The sequence below is a fragment of the Heliconius melpomene genome, chromosome 14 (assembly GCF_056956725.1).
Source record: "Heliconius melpomene rosina isolate 202511_hmr_F chromosome 14, ASM5695672v1, whole genome shotgun sequence".
Lineage (NCBI taxonomy): Eukaryota > Metazoa > Arthropoda > Insecta > Lepidoptera > Nymphalidae > Heliconius > Heliconius melpomene.
In genome coordinates, this window is record NC_140402.1 from 3144933 (window position 1) to 3166380 (window position 21448).

The 21448-nt window shown below is 31.9% G+C and overlaps 2 protein-coding genes across 9 annotated transcripts in view; one reads left to right on the forward strand and one right to left on the reverse strand.

Moving 5' to 3' along the window:
• The window catches only part of Pde8 (phosphodiesterase 8), a 149731-nt gene that overhangs the window by 31271 nt on the left and 97012 nt on the right, over window positions 1–21448 (reverse strand). For 5 of the 8 annotated variants that reach the window (XM_085197224.1, XM_085197226.1, XM_085197225.1 and 2 more), the window contains 3 exons: window positions 15948–16013; window positions 15369–15574; window positions 6197–6256 (listed from right to left, as the gene is read on the reverse strand). In XM_085197224.1, the coding sequence (XP_085053350.1) occupies window positions 6197–6256; window positions 15369–15574; window positions 15948–16013 (332 nt within the window). The remainder of the gene's footprint in view (window positions 1–6196; window positions 6257–15368; window positions 15575–15947; window positions 16014–21448) is intronic. The other 3 variants (XM_085197228.1, XM_085197229.1, XM_085197227.1) reach the window with 1 other exon arrangement.
• LOC146531973 (uncharacterized) lies at window positions 1520–4030 on the forward strand. Its single transcript, XM_085197439.1, has one exon. The coding sequence runs from the start codon at window positions 1529–1531 to the stop codon at window positions 3881–3883; it is 2355 nt and encodes a 784-aa protein (XP_085053565.1). The 5' UTR covers window positions 1520–1528; the 3' UTR covers window positions 3884–4030.

Sequence of the window (21448 nt, forward strand, 5' to 3'; positions counted from 1 at the left end):
TGACCATTATTCCGCAATAATATCCGCATATATATATTTTTTTTATTAATTATATTGAAAAATACATTTCAATGAACTCTCTCTCTCTCTCTCTCTTCGTCCTCTACTTGTTTGATTTGATTTGATTTGATTTTTTCTCACGCAATTTTTAATAATTTGCATAGGAAAGAAATATATATAATAGAATTATAATAAACAAAACTAAGTTAGCAACATAAATTCGAAGAAAATCCGACAGTAATGCCGACTAATAAACGCTATTTATGGTTTATGACCAAGAGTCGGCAAATATCAATTAGTTGGCTATTTTTTATTATAGATAAACATTTTGGGGCGCGATACAAAGCAAACCAAATGCAATAAAATTATTTTCGAAGATGTATTGTTTCTAAATGCAATAAAAGTGCAGATGGCCAAATGAGTTGTTTTTGAGCATATTACTTAGTTACTTACCTTTCGTTTTGGAGTAAAGACGTTTTTACTTGACAAAAATGAAGATGTGAAAATGTGATAGAATTTAATAAGGAATCTTTCCAAAAGTGTAAAATTATGTTATTGATTCGCCGAAAAATAAATTTTAAATACAGTGACATTTTTTTAAATACTGACACAATGCACAGTTATCATTTACAGTGTTACAAAAAGTTCATTGTTTAAAAACAAAAATATAAAGAAGTATTTTTTAATTATTTTCTAATGCAAAACGTAAATATACTTTAATGTTTAATATTATATAGTTTAATAAAATGTGACAATTGTGGCCGTGGGAATTGCCTCAGTTTTGATTACACTAAGTTAGGGACGTGAGTGAGTGATTACGCTTTATTATAATTATAAGAACAATTCTTTCAGACCTAAATGCCTTAAAAACTATCAGCATAGACGGACAAGTTGTTGCTAGCGACATATTTTTATCTATATTTTTTAATAGTTTTTATTAGTTGAATAGTTTTCATTTACTTTGCAAAAACGTAAATATTCGTACCAAAAAGATGGGCGCCATAGTTCTTTCTACGGATACGGACGGCGTTGTCAAATCAAACAAGCAGAGGGCGAAGAGAGAGAGAGATTGTTTATTGAAATGTAATTTTCCATATTTTCTTAATTAATAAAAAAATATCCGCAATAATTGTCACCTCTCATTATATTAAGGAAACATGTTGTAATTATTACCTTATAGTAGATCGATATTTGTAAACATTTACTTAATTAGATAATTTAGTTGTTTTGAAAGGGTTATTTAAATTAATAAATAAATATTAGTATTTAGAAAATAGATTTTGCAAAGACTCAATATTATAGATTCATTATTTTACTTGAAAAATAAGGATGATTTCTTCTGCCCTATGATCTTTAAATAGTTTTCTGCGTGTACTTAATATGATTAAAATCATCATTTAACAGGTGAACAATTAGAATAAACATTGATTTTAAGATTGACCTTCTATTATATAATATTTTACTTTAAAACATAATATAATATTTTACTTTAAAACATTCACCTGGTCATGATGGAATTTCTTATTTGATGCTATTTAATCTACCTGATAATGCAAAATTTTATTTATTGGATATATTTAACTTAATACTCAAAACAGGTAATATTCCACATCAGTGGAGATTAGTTGAGGTTATTGCCTTTCCAAAGCCAAGCGAAGATAAATTAAGACCAATTTCTTTAATGTCTTGTGTTTGCAAAACTTTTCATAATATGATTAAGGAGAGATTAGAATGGTTTTTGGAAAGGAATCATGTTTTTTCTCCACATACTACGGGCTTTAGAAAGGGTCAGTCATGTTTAGATAATTTGACTCGGTTGATTACTAAAATTCAAAGTGGTTTCACGAACAATGTACAAACGGTTGCTTGTTTTATAGATATAAAAGGGGCTTATAACAATATATTGCCCGAAACTATAGTTACTAGGTTAGATAGCTTAAAAGCTGGCTCATTAATTTGTGAATATATCTGGTCCTTTTTGAATGAAAGACATCTTAAAATTAAAAGTGATATAAATAATTTGTTTTTCGAGAGATGGACAAGCAAAGGTCTTGCCCAAGGAGATCCCCTCTCACCTTTACTATTTAACGTGGTAACTATAGAAATTTGTCAAGTTATTCAAAATATTTGTATTAGTCAATATGCTGATGATTTTGTGCTGTATTCAAGTCAAAACAATATTCAAGAAAGCGTGTTATATATACAGGTGGCTGTTGACATGTTTGTAAATCTACTAAATGACTTAGGCCTTGAAATTTCAACTTCAAAGTCGAAGTTATGTATTTTTAGTACAGGCTTTAGACACCAGAATGTAAATGTTTTAATTAATGGTTCTAGTTTAGAAGTTGTAGACAATATTAAATATTTAGGACTATGGCTTGATAGATCGCTTCGATGGGGCAAACATATTGATGTCACCTGTGCAAAAGTTGTTAATTTGATTAAAATACTTAAGGTGTTAGCGGGTCCAGGTTGGGGAGTGCACCCTCTGCATCTTCGTAGATTATATCTAGCATTAGTAAGAAGTAGAATAGACTATGGGTCTTTTTTATATGATAATAGCGCCAATACACATTTAATTAAATTAGATAGAATACAGAATATAGCTATGAGGGTTATTGGTGGATATATAAGATCTACACCAATACATGTCATGGAAAGTGACCTTTGCATTCCTCCCCTCTTTGTGAGGAGACGTTATTTAGGTATAAAATATAGTTTAAAGTGTGAATCATTGAGTAGGAATGAAACTATAAAATGTATTTCTCAGTTAAATCTACTGTTCAATAAAAGATATTGGACTAGGAAAAAGAAACCGCTATTATCATGCCTATACCAAAATATAAAAGTAGAAAATATTAGCTCCTCATCCCTATTGGATATGTTTAGCTTAGATACTTGGATGTCTAATATAGATAGTAAAAATATAATTAAAACGGATTTAAGTTGTATAAAGACTTCAAAAAAAAAATTGGACCTTAATATGGCAAAATATGAAATTATTCACGAAATTAATCAAGATTATGCAGGTTGGTATTCCATTTTCACTGATGGCTCTAAAGTTAATTCTAATGTGGGATGTTCCTTTTTTGATGCAAATGGTGTAGTTGGCAGGATGTTTAAAATTGAAAATAATATCACTATAATGTCAGTTGAACTTACTGCTATATTTATGGCACTTACTCATGTTTCTAGTTTTAATTGTAATAAGGTTGTTGTCTTCTCTGATAGTAAAAGTGCACTGTTTCATTTAGATAAATGTATTAAAGGCAATAGAGGCGTACCAGTTGCATATAAGTTGTTAAACGAGGTAATCAAGTTACTCCACAAAGGTATTGTTGTAAAACTCCAGTGGGTTCCTTCCCACCTTGGAATAAAGGGAAATGAGGAAGCTGACAAATTAGCACGTAAGGCTTTAGTCGAAGGAGAAAATTTAAATATTTTACCAGATTTTTCTGAAATTTTAATCAAGTACAAAAATAATTTGAGAGAAATTTGGACAGAGTATTTTGATGAAAGGTCGAAAAGTAAAGGAATATGGTATAAAGTTATTCAGAACAAGCTTCCTCATATCCCGTGGTTTGCGGAAAAAAAAATGACGCGCCAACAAATTGTTATGGGTCTTAGGCTTCGTTCTGGTCATATGCCACTAAGAAAATTTGGTTTTCTCATGAAAAAAGTAACGTCTCCAAAATGTGAATTGTGTGGAATAGATGAAGATGTACACCATTTCTTGGTGGAATGTGTTCTCAATGCCGAGGCTCGTAGAAAATTATGTTGTCGTTTCAACATAAATACATTGGATTTGGGTATTTTTCAATGTCTGCTGTCTAAACCAAATTCTGTTGTAGCTAGATGGTTGTATAAGTTTAAGGTTAAATAGTGTATTTAATAAATAAGTTTAAAATTTACTTTAGCAAGTAAGTATTTTGTAAATTAGTTACGTTTTAAGGGAACGATGGGACTGACATTTTTGTATCCTTTCTACTTAAAAAGTCCCTAAATAAAAACAGATTAAAAAAAAAAAAAAAAAAAAAACATAAGGCAGACCGCGCATTTCATCGTCTATTCTCATAGTCAAACGGAACCGGAATAAAATATTTCAAACGCTGGCAACCCCTGTTTGCGGCAGGAATTTTCCAGGCAACCCTGTTTTATAGTGTTCAGAAAAAAATAAGCTTTAATTTGATATATAATTCATTAAAAAAACACATGAGTGCAAATTATTAACATTTAGTGACATGTTTAAACCAGGCAACCCTAGACTTGCGGCAGACTGAGAGCTGGCAACCCTTAATTTTCCAATTCCTTATGCGATTATCTTTCAAATGATGTGCGATTCATATAAAAAACGTATGGGTGCAATTTTCTCCAAAAACGATTTACGAAAAAATGTAATTAAAGGTGATTGCGGCAGGATTCTTCCAGGCAACCCAGGTGTAATCTGTTCTACTAATCATGTATTATTCATTAATATAGGTTTAATTAAGAAAACTCGTATATGCAGGATTCAACGGCCGGATCTCAGGATATTTGCACTCAATTTTTTCTTTGTAATCAAATTTTCAAGATGCAATTGCAATAATGTGTGACATATTATTGACATGACATGACATAAAAAGTTATATTAATAACTTATTTTATAATATTAAGAGGCCTGTAAGTAGGAAGGTTGTGGGTTCCATACTCACTCGAAGAAATCAAATATGTAATATTTTCATTTCTATTTCTGGTATCGAGGCAAAAGGGCGGCGGTAAGTTCCGCCATTCAACACCCAATACCTCGAGAATAAGAACACCTCGAGAGAGAGAACCGAAACCAAAGATAAAGTGACTATCTCCAATTCAATACAAACGGTAGATACACAAGAGTACCTATACTATAAGAGAAGAGTATAACATTTGTAGGTAATAAAGTGAAGAGTACCCTAGATTGACTTTGTTTGACGGCGCTGTTCCACAACGTAAGTGATTTGCGGCCCCATCTATCAAGTTAATTGTGTAGGCTCTACACCGGAGCCAGTCCAGGTCATCAAATAAGCTGTTAATGAAACGAACAACTAAACGTTCGTGTGTTTTATTTATTTTTACGGTTATTGTATGTTAAAAGTAACGTTTGCATTTTCCAGTAATATACTCATTTGGGGCCAGTCGTAGCGCACGTCAGGTTGTGGATTCGATTCCCACTCAAGGAAATGAAATATTTAATATTCATTTCTTCGCTGTGATGTCGAAGCAAATTGCGGCGTTGAGTCAAAATAATGCTTACAGAATTTGGTGGAAAGTGGAGTGTCCTAACACTATATACCCTGTGCGTAACCCGCTAAACGCGGAATACACCGCGAATTTGAAAAGAAAAAGAAATAACACAGAGAATTCAGTTAATAATCACGTTCCGGGAGTTGTTTCATAATTATATATTAGCTTCAGAAAATAAGTTAGCTTTTTCCTTTTACATAACTGCGTTATAACTACAAGAAAATAACTAACACGTTATACAATAATATTAGCAAAACATTTCTCCAAGTTTTAGCTTTCGGAGGATAACGGAATTAAATTACTTGTAATAATACTAAAAGAGAAGTAGTAATAAGTATACTGAGTTTTCTTCCCCCTTTGTTAAAAAATAAGCAAAATATGACAAGCCATCCCTTTCGTTAGGGTTGCTTTTGTATAATCACGTTGTTACTTTGATTGAAGGGTAAGGGTTAATCCGGAATTCTGAGGAAATTCCTTTACATTCTTCCTTACTATATTAAATACCTTAGAAACATCATATTGCCTTTTTTCTTATTTAATTACTGTTGTTTGTATATTTTTCATATAAATTTTAATTAAAAATGGCGGCCGCTAAATTTAAAAGCGTATAAATAGTGTTTTTAAAAATAAAGACTTATATTCTCCATTTTTACAAACCCTAAACAGTGATTTGCAAAAAAGGCAATAATTTCAAATCTTGATCGTAATTTTGGGAAATTCTATATGTTTTCTGTTCATTTATAAAATAAAGACTCATACATATAAAAAATAAACAATGATGTATTAAAACAAGTAAATGTAAAAAAAAATTGAATGAAGAATTCCTTCATTCAATTTTTTTGTATTATTTCTTGAAATAGGTCAAGTATTCTTTTATATCGATAAAAGAACATATGAGTTGTCTATATAAAAATATGTTATTAAAAATATAACTTACTTCTTCTTAACCACAGCTATGAGAACAATGTGTTGAGTGTTTTTCATTCCTCGGATTGCCCTGTAACAAAGAAATAAAGTATTCATTCAAGCAATTATTTCATAATAATACTTTATTATATTTTTTAAATTATTATACAAATATCATTGTTTTATTTATTGAAAACGATGTAGAAGTACGATGCCTTGCCCACTTTTCGCCAAAACTGCCTTCGATCATGCCTCGAGCTTGTTTCGCTTTTGCCTTGGTACCAGAGCGAAGAAATGAAAATATTAATAAATAATAATTCATTATCCGGAGTGGGCATCGAACTCACAAGCATCGCGTTATAATCACACGTTTGTGCTCCAGCGACCCGACGACCTCTATATATGCAATAGCCAGTACACAGAGGTGCCAAGTTTTCACGTAATCCATACCTATATTATAAATTCGAAAGTAACTCTGTCTGTCTGCCTGTCTTTTACGCAATCAGGGCCAAACCGCTAATTTAATTGTGATAAAATATTCATATAGAGATACTTGAGGGTCCCGGGATGAACATAGGATACTTTTTTTCTCTCATATTTGTAATATTTTCGATATATACCAATATATTAAAATAATTAATTTGACAAGCAATTTATTCCGCCATGTTAATAACAATCGTCGCCACGCGTTGCTAAGCAACGACTTGCAAAGTTTGTTGTTTTAAGAAAACGTCACCCAAAGTGAGTTTGCTTAATGCATACATGGCGCGCGCCGATATAGATTTGTATACATTAACAAAAATTAGATGATTTCTATAATTTGATATTCATCCTTATGAAAATAAATATAATAGACACTTTTAGCATTTCGTCTAGATGGAAATTATAGATTACTGTATAACATTCTAATAAATAATTAAGAAGATGTCACTGATTCCAAATGACCTAGACCTACGAGTGATATAGTATGACCGACTAATTATTAATACTAATTATTAATATTAATACTAATTACTTAATATAGAAAAATGTTTAGTACGCGCGCACGGCAAACTTTAGGTTCTTTTTCTAATATTAAGAATTTCCTTTAGTTACTTTTACTTCTTTTGTTTGTTCATTTCGGTTACTCAGATAATTTTTCTAATAATAAATCTTCACTTATTATTATTTTTTAACTTATTTTAATTATTTAGGCTTATATTTTCGCGGGCGTAGCCGCGTCCGGGCCCACTAGTTCTTAATAAATAAAAATATAAGCATTATTATCTTTTACTAAAAGAAAGAGTGAAAGATTACGTAGGATTGTTGTACAGCGACTGGCTTCGTGTTGATAAATATGACCCCAGCGCATAGAAGAATCACGTCGGGGAATAAATCACGTAATTTACGTGTTAACCCTGAGATATAGTGTGCTATAAAATATAGTTAGTCTATGAGAGAAGTTAATAATGAAAGAGAGAAATAATTAGCAATATTAATAATAAAAAAAAAGAATTACAAATAAAGTATCTTGTATTACGATCGATTAAAGAGCAGAAAGAAGCAACTGATGATCGATCCTTTTCAATAATTCATTTCCCGAACGGGGATCGAACCCACTGCCATTGCGTTAAACTCAAATCCTTGTGCTCCTACCGCTACGACGTTTTATTTCCATCTTGCTAAGTAGACAGAAGGAATGCACTAATAAATTACTCATTCAGTATTTATACTTTTCTATAACTAAACCACTGTTGATGGCAGAACAGAAAGAATTTTGAACTCAAAGAATTTTTTTCTAGTTGAAGTTGAGAAACATGGAACTCATAAAATAAACTTAATAAAAACTAGTGGCTTTTGTGGTGGCTCTGGTTTCATACGACTGTGACCACATTTTTTATTAAATTTTTATTTATGTTAATGGAATTTTTCTTCGCTATAAAGATTTCCTTACAATTATTATTAGTGCTTACGAACAATATATAAAAAAAAGTTTTATAGAAATAATTTTTAACTCTATTTCCAATAAATATCTCGAAAAACACATCTGATAAAATCTGACATGATTTTTAAAACACCAAAATAAAGAAATGAAAAATCAAATCAAATCAGCTTCACGCTCTATCCCGCACAGCAGGGTAGGCAGAGGGAACCTAGTGTTAAGATACTCCGTTTCTCCATTTTTGCCGAATTATAGAGGCATTGCGTGTTGAGTGGCAGAACTAAACGCCGTGGTTTGCGACACCAGAGCAAAGAAATGGTAATATAAACGTAAATGAATAACACTTCGTCGACTGGAAGATATATCGATCTCAATCCCTTTATATACTAGCAAGGCCTCGTAACGGTGTTATAGAGATTTCATATTACTTTGGGACAGCGAAACGCATTTAGGTAGATTGATTCCTTTAGGCTAAACTCGGTAAAGGGATTGTCTTAAGTGCTCCTACACGACGGACATATGGATGATCCGTTTTTCTCTTTGGGTCTCACATGCTCACACAACACTTGTATTTTCATTTTATGAACTACATACTTTTCATTTTTGCTACAAATTATTTGTTAAAACAATATAATATAATAATATTTTTGTTTATATTTACTAATATATTTTTTAGCTTTTTTCAACATGAGAACCTTTATTTTAGGTTATTATGGCGCAGGGGCCCACGCGTGTAACTGAAACGCAAGGGTTGTAGGTTCCATTCCACGCCACTCTGGTTCCAAAGTGAAAGCGCAGTTCTGAGTTCCGCCACTCAATATGCAATGGTTTGAAAATTCCGAGGTATATAAGCACGGCGGAACGCAGTGCCTTAACACTTAGTTCCCTCTGATATCTTGAAATTGAAAAATTATTTCGATCATACTATGATATTGTTGGAACGAAATTAAACGAGAAGCTCAAGATCGTGCAAAATGGCGAAACTCTGTGGATGCCCTCTGCCCCAACTCGGGGACATAGGAATATAAGTCAAGTAAGTCATGATATTTTTAATTATTTATTTATTATCAACTTGAAATACTGATTTATATATGACTGGCGACCCTCTCGCGGCTTCGCCTGCTTTGATTATAGAAATAAATTATGCGACATATTAATCCATGTTCAATTTACGTTATAAATATATTTTCCGTTTCGTTTACACAAGGACTTAGCGTTTTACGTTTTGTCCACATAATTAATTATAGCGGCGGGTCGTTGGTTTAGCATGAAATATAAACCACAGGTATTAGGTTTATAATCTAAGTCTTATTATAACCTCTCTGGCTAATACGTAGCTGAGATCTTATATTCATAACTAAATTAATACTGACTTGCGTCTTTAATCAGCTTACACTAACAGTTTCACGCTGTATCCCGCACGTAGCAGGATAGGCAGAGGGAACGTAGTCTTAAGATACTCTGTTCTCTATTTTCCATATAGTTCTGGAGTGGCGGAATTCAACGCCGCAACTTAGTAACGAATTACGTTATCGAATTTAAAACGTAAAATGGAAAATACCGTCTTTACCAGTTTCTATAGGGATTTCGAGAAGTTCTTTCTTAGTACTTTACACTCCTAATGTACCTAAATGCTCGATTTTAACTTTTTAAGTCTAGTAGTTTAAACTATGAGTACTTTATCTATCAGTTACTTAGTAATGAAAGAGTTTGATATACATAGATAGATAGATAGATATGTAGATAGATAGATATAAGATATATGTATTTCTATTATAACACGCAACGCCTCCAGAATTCGGCGGAAAGTGGGGAAGGGAGTATCTTAACACCAGATTCCCTTTGCTTACCCTGCTGTGTGCGGGATACAGCGTGAAGCTGATTTTATTATTACAGCGAACAAAGAGAATAGGAGACGAAGGAATAGAATCCAGGACTTATAATTGTAAAGTAATTTCTCTAAGTTTCCTTAGATAACACTTGGTTTGTATTAAGTAATAATAATTTGCAACAAACCATGTTACAACTAAATTATCTTCTTTATAATTATTATAAAAATTCAGTAATGACAATGACCATTTCCATAAAGATATTTCCTTCGAGATTGACGGATAGAAGATTGTATTAGCTATGCATTAGGTTTGCGTCACCTCGAGACCTCATTTGCGTGATAAAAACGATTCTTACAAGATAACGGTATAGGCTATGGGAGATTTACTAGTCCTGCAAGGGATTATGAATTATTTACCGTTATTTTTCATTTAAAGTTAACACATGGTGAAATTTGTATACAAATATGAATCTATTTAAAAATATATAAATAAAAAAATATATAATTTTCTTAGGAGCACGTCAATGGAAAGTACAGGTGTACAGGCTAAGCTGAGCTTTGGTTTTGTGTAAGTGATTATAAAAGTAGTCAGGAAAAAAAGGTTTATTGTAAGAAAATCAAATTGAAAAAATCCAACGTAATAAAATATTTATACTAATTCTTGTACACTTGCCTTTTATTGCTTTGTTATGAGTATTCTTATTTATGTATAAAGAGCTATAATGCATATACTTATTTATTTACTTATAAAAATATCTGTTTAATGAAATGTAGTTCCTAGTAATTTTGTTAGTAAGTTAGTAAGTTCCTAGTAGTTCCTAGTAATAAATAAGCTTATCAAAGCTTATAATATTATAAGCTTTTATCTTGAAATTGAAAAATAAACAATACATTTTTGATAACAAAATCCAACAGGAAATTTCAATTTCTCTACATACATGTATGTATATTAAAAACATTGAAAGCGGAAAATCTTGAGAAAGACGGCTAACAAAATGAGGGCTGACAAGTCAGAAAATATGGTACACACGAGCAATTTATAGTTAATTTATGTGCCTGATGGCGTGGAGATCCCATCCGTGATTTATTTAATTTATTCAGCGAAGCCCGCGGCCCTTTTCGAGTTTTCAGTAGGTGTTGACGAAATTTTACATTATTTTAAATTTGTCTAATATAATGAGTTACTGGTAATCATCGTGTTTCAAATATATTGTGTAAATATTTACATGATTTGGATGACGTTAATAATGGGAAAATTTAGTTTCCTTCATTTTCATTGAAACAAGAGTATAAACAAGTTTCGGTGATTTAGGCCAGACGTGGCAAAAGGGGCAAGCGTATGACTGTAAACGCGATCAGTCATGGATTCGATTCCCACTCGATGAAATGAAATATTTAGCATTTATATTTTTCCATTCTGGTATCGAGGTAAAGTGAGGCGTCCAATTCCGCCAATCATAACGGAGTGTCTCAACACTAAGTTCCCAGGTTTCAGACAAAGCTAAGGAAAAAAGGTTCGGTATAAGCTAGAACATAAATAATTTATTTAATATTCTTTTACCTTATACAAATAAGAGTTTTTATACTTCAAACTGTAGTTTGAAGATGATACTAAGATTTACAAACGTAGGAGATATCTCAAGAGATTTCCTCGGACAGTTGAGCGTGGTCATAAATCAAATATAAAATTAATGTCTTAAGTCTGCTACTAAAAATACTAAAAATAACTATTTTTTGCTACAAAAAAAAAAAACACTGTTAAAACAAAACATTACAAAATTGAACTTTAAAGCTTTTAAAAAACCAATGCAAATTGGATGACTATAAAGTACTACGGTTGTTTTTACACGCTCGCGTTTTAATCTCGCTTCAGAAAAAAAAACACACCCAAATGGTGTTATATATGTAGAATCAATACCGACGCTAATGGAGAGTGCGTGGCTTACTGTACCCCCCCTCCCCATTCTATTAGACGCGACGTGAAATAACCATAGCGTGAAAGAAATGTGTGGAGCATAATTTAAATAAATCAAATCAGCTTCACGCTGTATCCCGCACACAGCAGGGTAGGCAGATCGAACCTAGTGTTAAGACACTCTGTTCTCTTGGCAAAACTAAATTTAGTAAATGTTCCATAATTGAGATTAGACGTGATTCAGGGTGGTCAGGTCGTTTACCAAACTTGACGAAGTTGCTTTGATAACGTGGAAGATATACCCTTAATTCCAGCAACAAAAAAAATATATAGCAAAGATTTAACATGAAGAAAGATTAAGATTTCCTTCATTTCAGTTTCAAATTTTTCACTCATAGCAAGGCGGACAAAAGAGTTTTAGTGTCAAAACACTCCGTTCTCCATTTCATGTTGGAATTACAATAATAAATTACCACAAATACCCTAATAATTTCGTTTATATTCAAACGAGGCCGCCGTGTTATATTTATTACTATGATATATTATGTCAACTTTAATAACAACGCTTGAAAGTTCAGAATTTTAAAATGCACTTCAATTAAGATATGCTATACCTAAAGTTGGTCTAAAAGCTCTTCTAAGCTTTAGACCAATTTCTTAAAACAGTGCAGTCTGTTGCTAATACATTTAGTGTGTATAATTAGTTAATTTAGTGTCAAAGCCAATAAGAAAATAAGAAAAATATAAATAACGTTATAATATGTTATTAAGTTTTGTCTAACTCAAGCAAGATGAGGGAGAAGTGATGAATGACTATCCCTAGTTACAAAATAAATAAAATATATTATGTATTTTACATGTAATAATATAAAATACAAATAAGCGAAATATAACAATAAATAATATTTATAATAATTTATAATGGAGCAGCTTATCCGTCGATAAGTCATTCGTCGTCAAAAGGGCTGCCAAACACATCAGGAAAGTTGAGGCAACAAACGGTCTGTATATTTGGGTCAGTCCTCAATCAACGTCAACTGACCAAAGCATCTTTTGTCTTTGTAAGGGTTCTATGTAGGAATATTGGTAAGAAAGGGATTTGGAAAGGGGGGCAGTAAAATAAAATATCATCTTCATTTTATGTTATACCAGCTACCAAAACGCCCGCTTAAATTTATGGTTATGTTATAGCCAAATGTATTCTGATCTATATTACTATGAAGTTTCTTCTAAATCTAATCAGTAGTTTTTGAGTTAAAGTGGAATAAACAACCATCCTCACAAATTTTAACATTTATAATATTAGTAACATAGATACAACTATTCAAAGTTCTTTAAATTTATTATAGTTATAAACACTTTATCTCTATTTCCAAAGGGATGTTCGAAAACTGAGAAAATTAATTTAGTTGTAGATTAATTTCAAAGTTTTACCCTTTTAGTCTACCACTATGTACATTAATTTTACGAATAGCCTTCGCTTTAAACTTAAATAGAATTAGAACTGAATTGTGTATGGTCATTCTAAAACTGTGTTCATTTTCCTTTTATTTTATTGATCTCGAGGTGACGATTGTAAGTAAATATGCAAGTTATTTGAATCTCTTTCACTCTGTTACTTCCGCTGTATCCCGTACACGGCAGGGTAGGCAAAGGGAACCTAATTAATTAATTAAAACCCTCCATTTCCGTTCCGTTCTCCGTTATTTGTATATTGCATATAAAATATGAATGACATTTTTTTTTAATTATAAGCTTTTTTTCGTATAAGCGATTAATAATAATGTATTCATTTGCATTTAATACATTAATTATTTGCATATTACGAATGATCATATAATTTTATCACCAAATAGAACAATAAGTCCTTATAATAAAGACATCAACAAAATTACTTATTAATATGCGAAAAACTGGAGTAATTAACATAATTTCACATAGCTGTTCCCTTTAATGTGTTATATTAGACGTCGACCTAGTTTATAATAAAATATAAAGGGTTATTTACTAAAACATTATTCAATCATCTCGAAATTTACAAGTGTTTCCCACTCTGACAATATTTGTAGTGGAAATGCTCTTATGAGAAGGGCTCTCTTTAGAAAAACAAAAGCCTTTGTCGCTGTATTCTCCCTCTTACATCATCCGCCACGAATGTTAGTTCTGTATTTATATATAAATATTCGATCATTTCGTCGTATTTATTTATTTGTATAGGAAATGATTACTTTGTAAATACAATATCGATATAAGTTATATCTAAAAATGAGGGTACGAGTATTGTATACTGTGTACACATTACACGTGTTTCGCTGGAGTTACGTAGACAGGAAAATGAACGTGTTTGATAGTTGGTTATCGTATATTTATATATTTCTATATATATAAATGAAATTTAAGTGTTTGTTTTGAAATCACAGAATAAAAAAATGTATTTTTTATAGTTGTTTAATAAAACACAAAGAAGACATTTAAATGTTATTGCTTGTCTTTCTGTTTGTCGTGGTTAATTTTGGGAACAACTGAATCGATTTTTATGGGATTTTCGCTGAAAGAAAGAAGGAGCAATATGCGTATAGGCTACTTTTTATCCCGGAATTCTTGTGAAATCGGGATTCATCCGGAAAAATTGCGTTTGTCGGAAGCGCGTGGTAGGTACGCGTCTACCTACATACCAATGAAGTAACTTAACATTTTTCTATTAAGTAGGACAATCTTTGCGAACAAATTCAAATTAAATCCCAAAAGATTCAAAGAATTTATATTTATTATACTATACTAGTAATATAGGAGGCCATTCGTGGTGCGTTATATAACAATTAACACCACTAAAAAAAATAATTCAAACGAACTTCCATACAGATTGAGAAATATAATATAATTAAAATAAGCAATAAAATAAATTAAACAGATTAAAATAATTATTTCGTTCAAGTTCTTCAAGTTTACATTTCGAAATATATTTTTATTGACTAGTAAGCACACCGACAGCTTTAATTACTAACGAATTTTTGTAATAAATGTTAATATTTTAATTTTTATTATCTGAGAGATGAAATGAATTACATATGCAATCGTAGATATTAGTGAGGCAATTTTTTAAGGTTGTTCTTTTATAGAATAGACAAGGTAAATGGGCGAGTTGGTCAATCAATGGTATGTAAGCACCGCCGTCAATGACCCTGTATAGCACCATAGGGGTAACAGCGTGACTGACCTTTAAGTTAGACATAGGCACGGTTTTTATAGACAATATCGCCATAAATCGGTAATTTGACACTTGTGGGAAACGTGTTTTCTCCTACAAAACCACAAAGTAGGAGAGTCATGTACTCAAATTGTGGGTAACGATAGTAGTAAAGTCACTTAAAACAAGATTCTAAGAAAAAAACATATTTCATGTTTTTATTGCCGTAGGCAGCACACAGAGAGAAATGCATTTAGATATTAAGTAAGTAGATATATACGTAAATCCTTAAATAATAATGAAATACGCCAAATGATTAATTATTATTAATGTTAAAAATCAATCTCACCTCGCCAACAAAGTGGAATCCATAATTTGAGGTTGTCGCGCGTCTATGACGACCACATGGGGTATCCTTATATCGGGGTCGCGCCGAAACGCGTCCAGAGCCTCCCGTGCGCCGCGGACGGAGCGCGACTCGCCGCCCGCCCGCGCTGCCGCGTTGCACGCCGCTGCGCACACGCGCGACGCCCGCTCCGGGAACACGCATAGAAGCTGTGAAGGGAAGTATATGTTAATGTCGGCTTCACGCTGTATCCCGCATGTGGTAGGGTAGGCAGATGGAGCCTAGTGTTAAGACACTCTGCTTCCCAGTTTCCACTGAATTCTGGAGGCATTTAGAATCAAATATTATAAATCAAAGTAGGTTAGGAGGAGGAAAAGTGGGAACCTAGTGGTAAGATACTTTCGTTCCCGACTCCAGACCACGCTTGTGCACTTGCACCGCGACTAGCCTCAATAATACCTAAAATGAAATTTCTCTATGCAATTAGTTCCAGTAGTGAAAATAAAAAAAATCAAAAACTTTTTTGAAATATTACTGTAAAATTTAAACTAATAAGTTTATTTAATAGAAATCGTGCATTACCTCTAACGGTTCCGGTGGTGCGTAGAAAAGTGCAGTGGGGATGTGTGAAGGCGGCGGCGACCTGTTCTGCAAAGAGAATCCTCTGTGTAATATGCATCAATGTTATCATTTGTTTTCAATTTGATGATTTTTCATACTTGTTATGATTTTTCATTATTTTCAGCTGCACGCTGTATATAGCAAAAAGGCAGAGGGAACCTAGATTTAAGACATCGCGCTCCCCACTTTCGAATTCTGGAGGCATTGCGTTTTGAGTAAAGGAACTTGACACCAGAGCGAAGAAATGAAAATAATAAATATTAATTTCCTCGAGTGGGAATCGAACCCATCACCTGTCGCGTTCTTCTGTAATCAAGATCAATCAACACATGCACTTTAGAAATTTGCACATAATAATAACATGTGAATAATAACGATTTATATTTTTGGAGCAAGGACAGAAATTAATGTAACAATTAATAATTTATTTAAAATCATAATGATATATAATTAATATAATTGCTTATCAAAGTTTTCTTCTATAGCATCTAATCTAATCTGTCATATATTTCTTATATGTTATCATGATAGAGTTTTTAATAGGAAAAGTGGAACATTTAATGACAATTTCTTTTCGATACGTTTCGAACTACAAAACGTAAGAAGAAATGTATATATTTCTTAGATTTCGTGCAATTTACTTAAGTAATTGATGTAAACGAGGAACTAATAAGTAGAAATAATTAAAAAATATTTAAAGTAACTTCATATAAATTTGGCACTGCAATTGCAATGTTTGGACTAATCTATATAAATAAAATCGAAAGGTCACTCACTCATCACGACTTCTTAGAAACTACATGTGCTAGGAATCTCAAATTTTGCATAGGAGTTACTTATAGGACGTAGGTGCTCGCTAAGACAGGAATTTGCAATATTCGACTTCTAAGGGGTTGTTTTTGGGGTTAAAAGTTTGTATGGAACTTCGTTACTACAAATACTAGGAGTCTCAAATCTTGCATAGACGTCACTAGGACGTAGTCATGGAGACAGAAATTAATAATAACATAGTTCACGCGGGTATAACCGCGAGCGGGCCGCTAGTATAATATATGATTATATTTAATTTTAGTGTTCGTCTCAGAGAAGATTATGCAATACACATTCAACACGCAAGCCAGGCGGAGAGCGGAGAATCGAGTACTTAAACTTAGGTATCTCTACATATCCTGAGTTTCAAAGAACTCCACTCATCAACACAATATTTTTTTTCATTTCCAAACATTTTCTTTAATATTTCAATTTCAAATAAATAGATACAGATAAAGATATAGATAAAGTATTACTGTATTCTACCTCGCGGGCACAGTTCCTGGTTTCTGTATAGTCCATTTACAAGATAAAGAGCACTTCCGCGAAACGTGATCATTTCTCCTGAGATTTCCGGGACGACCGAGTAAATTGCCACCCTAAATCCTTCTATGGCCTTGAACGTTGAAGCTTTTGTGTTGTTTAAAGACAACATTATTATAATTTTGTGATACATAAAATAATAATTAAAATAGCTTTAGGTACAGGGAAACTAGTGTTAAGACACTCCGTTCCCCACTTATGATACATTTCTTATAATTATTCAATGAAAAGATTGTATTAGACAACATACTATGCTAAGTAGATAAATATTTCAATTATTTTAATAATTTATGTTATCACTATTTACAATTATACTTTCAAGTTGATGATATTACGATATGTAGGTAAATGTTTATTGAATGAGTATAGGAGAGTAAACAATTAAATAAAATTTGTGAATGTTCTATTATAATAAAAAAGAAAACGAATAATTATTAGATCCATTATTGACAGTAATTCCTTTATAGAAAATAACAATATTAAACGATACGGCTTTAAGTAACTTTAAATGTTTCTTTCGTTGAGGAAAATGGTAGACTAGAGTGTAGTTATTTTATCTCTTAATGCGCATCTCACAGTTCATTAAGATTGACACTATATAGGATATTGTACTAAGACAATTACGCAATATTTTATTTTTTTACCTTATTCTATACTTTATTATAAAAGTAGGGATATCAAACATTCGGGGAAAAAGAAATCAAAAGTAAGAAAACCATCTAAAATCAAATTTGCATAGTTACTTTATACAGCTGACCTCTGCGACCACGACTCGTCGACCTGACTATACCTAATGATAAATCAAATAAAAAAGTTTAACAATAATTATAATAATAAATTATCAGTACTTGCAGTCAAACGCGTTTCTATTGCACTAAATGAAAAAAGCTAAGAAAAAATTACCTAATTTATATAAAAAATACACCTAACTGTAATATAATACCTGTAACAAATTCAAAAATACAAAAAAAATCTAAATACTAGAAAATAACATTGAAAAAAAAAAAAAAATTCATTAGTTAGAAACGTGAAAGTCTCCCCTAAGAGTATTTCAAGCGGTAATAGCTGGATCCTTGGTTTCGTGTTGCGGTTCTCGAGGTCTTAATAAGCGCCTTGTGGTTGAGAGCTGGAGGTGGATAATTGCACATGTAATAATATACGAGGGTAGTGGGGAAGTATGGTGGGTGTTTTTGAACTATCTTAAATAGTAATGTCTCAGTCCACTGTCTCATTTGGTGGTCAGTCATGGCACGGTGCCACAAACGTCTGACTGTCACGTGACTGGTTGTGGGTTCGATTCACATTCGAGAAATTAAATATTTCATGTTATGTGATGTCGAGGTAAAGTGCGGCGTTGATTACCGCCATTCAACGCAATGCCTCTGGAATTGGGCAGAAAGTGAGGAACGGAGTGTCGTAGCAATAGGTTCCCTCTACTTATCCTGCTGTTTGCGGGATACCGCGTGAAGTACTTAGTTTCTAAACATTACTTGCGTTATCTAGTGCACTTGGCGCGTTATTGTCTAAGTGTCTTTTATTCATATACTGGAATGTTGATAACAGACTCATTTGAGGTGATAAATCTAGATATTAAAAATAGTCACTTTTCTATATATTTGTTGACTAAATATATTTATATATATAATTACATACATGTATACAATCCAATACATTATATTTATTGCACATAAAAATGACATACAAACTAAACCACTTCCAGGCAAGCTTTTGATTGTTGGAGTTGTATAAAAGTTATATTAAAAGCTAAATAAAAATATTTGAATTTAGATACGATTTTTAGCAATTTAATAAAACGTTAGCATTGTACTGGACTGTAGGTTTTTAATATGTCTAATTAAAATTAAACAAACGTAAAATTTTCAAAATCTGTAATGTAAATGTTTATGGTATAACAGTATAAAGGGCACAATTGCCATTAATTCAGTTTAATATTAAAATATCTTAATTAAGATTATACTGTGCTATAAAAGAGCTTGATTCACAGCTGCCAAGGTTATAAAATTCAATAAAATTATAAAAAACTTGATCTTGGTTTTGTTTATTTTTTTGTATATTAGTTATGTTTTGCGAAAATTAAAATTTAAGGTTAACGCTTTATGTTGACGCTGTAAATTATGTTTATTATTATTTTTTAACGTTACTTCAGGATAAGCAGAGGGAACTTGGAAGTGTAATGTTAAGACATTTCATTCCCCTTGAGACATTTCCGTTCCCCACTTTCGCGTATTCTGGATTGGATTGCATGTTTATTGGCCAAACTCAACACCGCACTTATTACCAGAGAGAGGAAATGAAAATATTAAATATTTTATGAATTGAACCTACGACCTACCGCGTTAATAGACACACGCGTGCCCCTGCACCACAACTCTAAATAAGTATAATTAAACAATTTAACTATTTATAGAGGAAATTTAAATTTTATAAAATTTGTGAAAGAAATATTTTTGACCTTTTAACAGGAAAAGCTAGGACTCATATCATTCATGCCTTTACAATGCAAAATCCTACATAGAGCAGCACTGTTTATACTGAATTGAAATATCTAAGCTTAAAATAAGATCTATAAATTCTTAAACTCATTTTTACTTATCTATAGAGTATCTATACAATATTTTTTTCAGTTTTATATCCCGAAAATAGAGACATGTATGTGTTGCTACTGTAGTTAGAAAATTCACAATTACTGATCGACAACAAATATTTTATACATAGATAATTAATAAATAATTATTAATTATATTTCTCTCTCTATTTTTATATAAATATTATTAATTAATAAGTTCAGTATCTACCTATTCTTTTACATACAACAAAAATTATAATAAGTTTATAGTTTTAATATATAAGATTATATCTATCTATTTAATAAACAAAAATATCCCGAGAGAATGTTAAAATTTCAAGGTCTTGGTCCAAAAATGTCACCCCAAATGTCCAAAGGGGTGACTTAACTGTCACTCTGAACTGCTAGCCGGCTGGAGCGTGAGTACATTTAAAAATCAATTACGACAGTTTAGGGTTGCGCAATTTCGCACTTTACAATTAGGATATTAAAACAAATTAAATTTAATTTTCCTAAATATACACTGTTCTTAATTATAATAGCGGAAAAATGTTATTATATTTATATCCATTTATATTTGCGGATCGATATAAATTTAAAGGTATTCGAGGAAATGAAATGATGAATATTTACATTTCTGGTGAAGAGCGCTTCCAAAATTCATCGGAAAGAGGGAAACGGGAGTTTCTTAATGGGAACGCAGAGTGTTAACACTAGGTTCCCAGGTTCCCTTTACCTACCCTACTACATTCGGAATACAGTGTGAGGTTGAACTTTTACGACGGCCTTATATAATAATTTTTAAATATTGTAATTAAATAATTAATGGACAGACATGTATTTTGTTTATTCCAAGTATATAGCAGTATCGGCATTTTACTGCTAGACTCGTAGTTTAAAACTAGCTCATGCACTTTTTTTATCGCTAGATAGCGGCCTGCGCCCTATAGCCAGAAGCCAGTTTCATACCTGTTTTCTATGGTTATTAACTTTGCTTTTTATTTCAATTTTCAGACATTTTTTTAAAGTATCAAATAAAAATAATTCTTCATTATATAGATTTATTTAAATAAATATAATCACAATCTTTTTAATGATAGAAAATAATCAGGCCGACACGTCGTAGTGGCGCAGCGGTATGGGGTCCAAATGTGCGATGGTTGATCGCTGGATGGGTTTGATCCCCACTTTAGTTTATTTTTATTTTCCCTCTTTTAAGACAAAGTGCGGGATTGAGTTCCCCCATTTAAAACGTCAGCCACGCCAGCAACGCCCCCAGCGGAGGTTGGGGAACGGAACCTGAATGCGAATTGACGAGGTTCCCTCTCGGTTTCCGACTATATTTAGGTTACAACATAAAACTTAAAAAGGAGAATATACTTATATAGTTATATGTATAATGAAGGTACATAAATTAAATGCAAATAGTTTCGACGCGCATCAAATCCTTCATCTAAATAAGATTTTATCTAACAAAAGAATTACAAGTATTTAAGACTTCATTGTTTTCCTTTGTAAATTC

Excerpts from the sequence above, each read along its gene's own strand:
- LOC146531973 (XM_085197439.1), top strand. The coding sequence starts at position 1,529 with ATGCTATTTAATCTACCTGATAATGCAAAATTTTATTTATTGGATATA.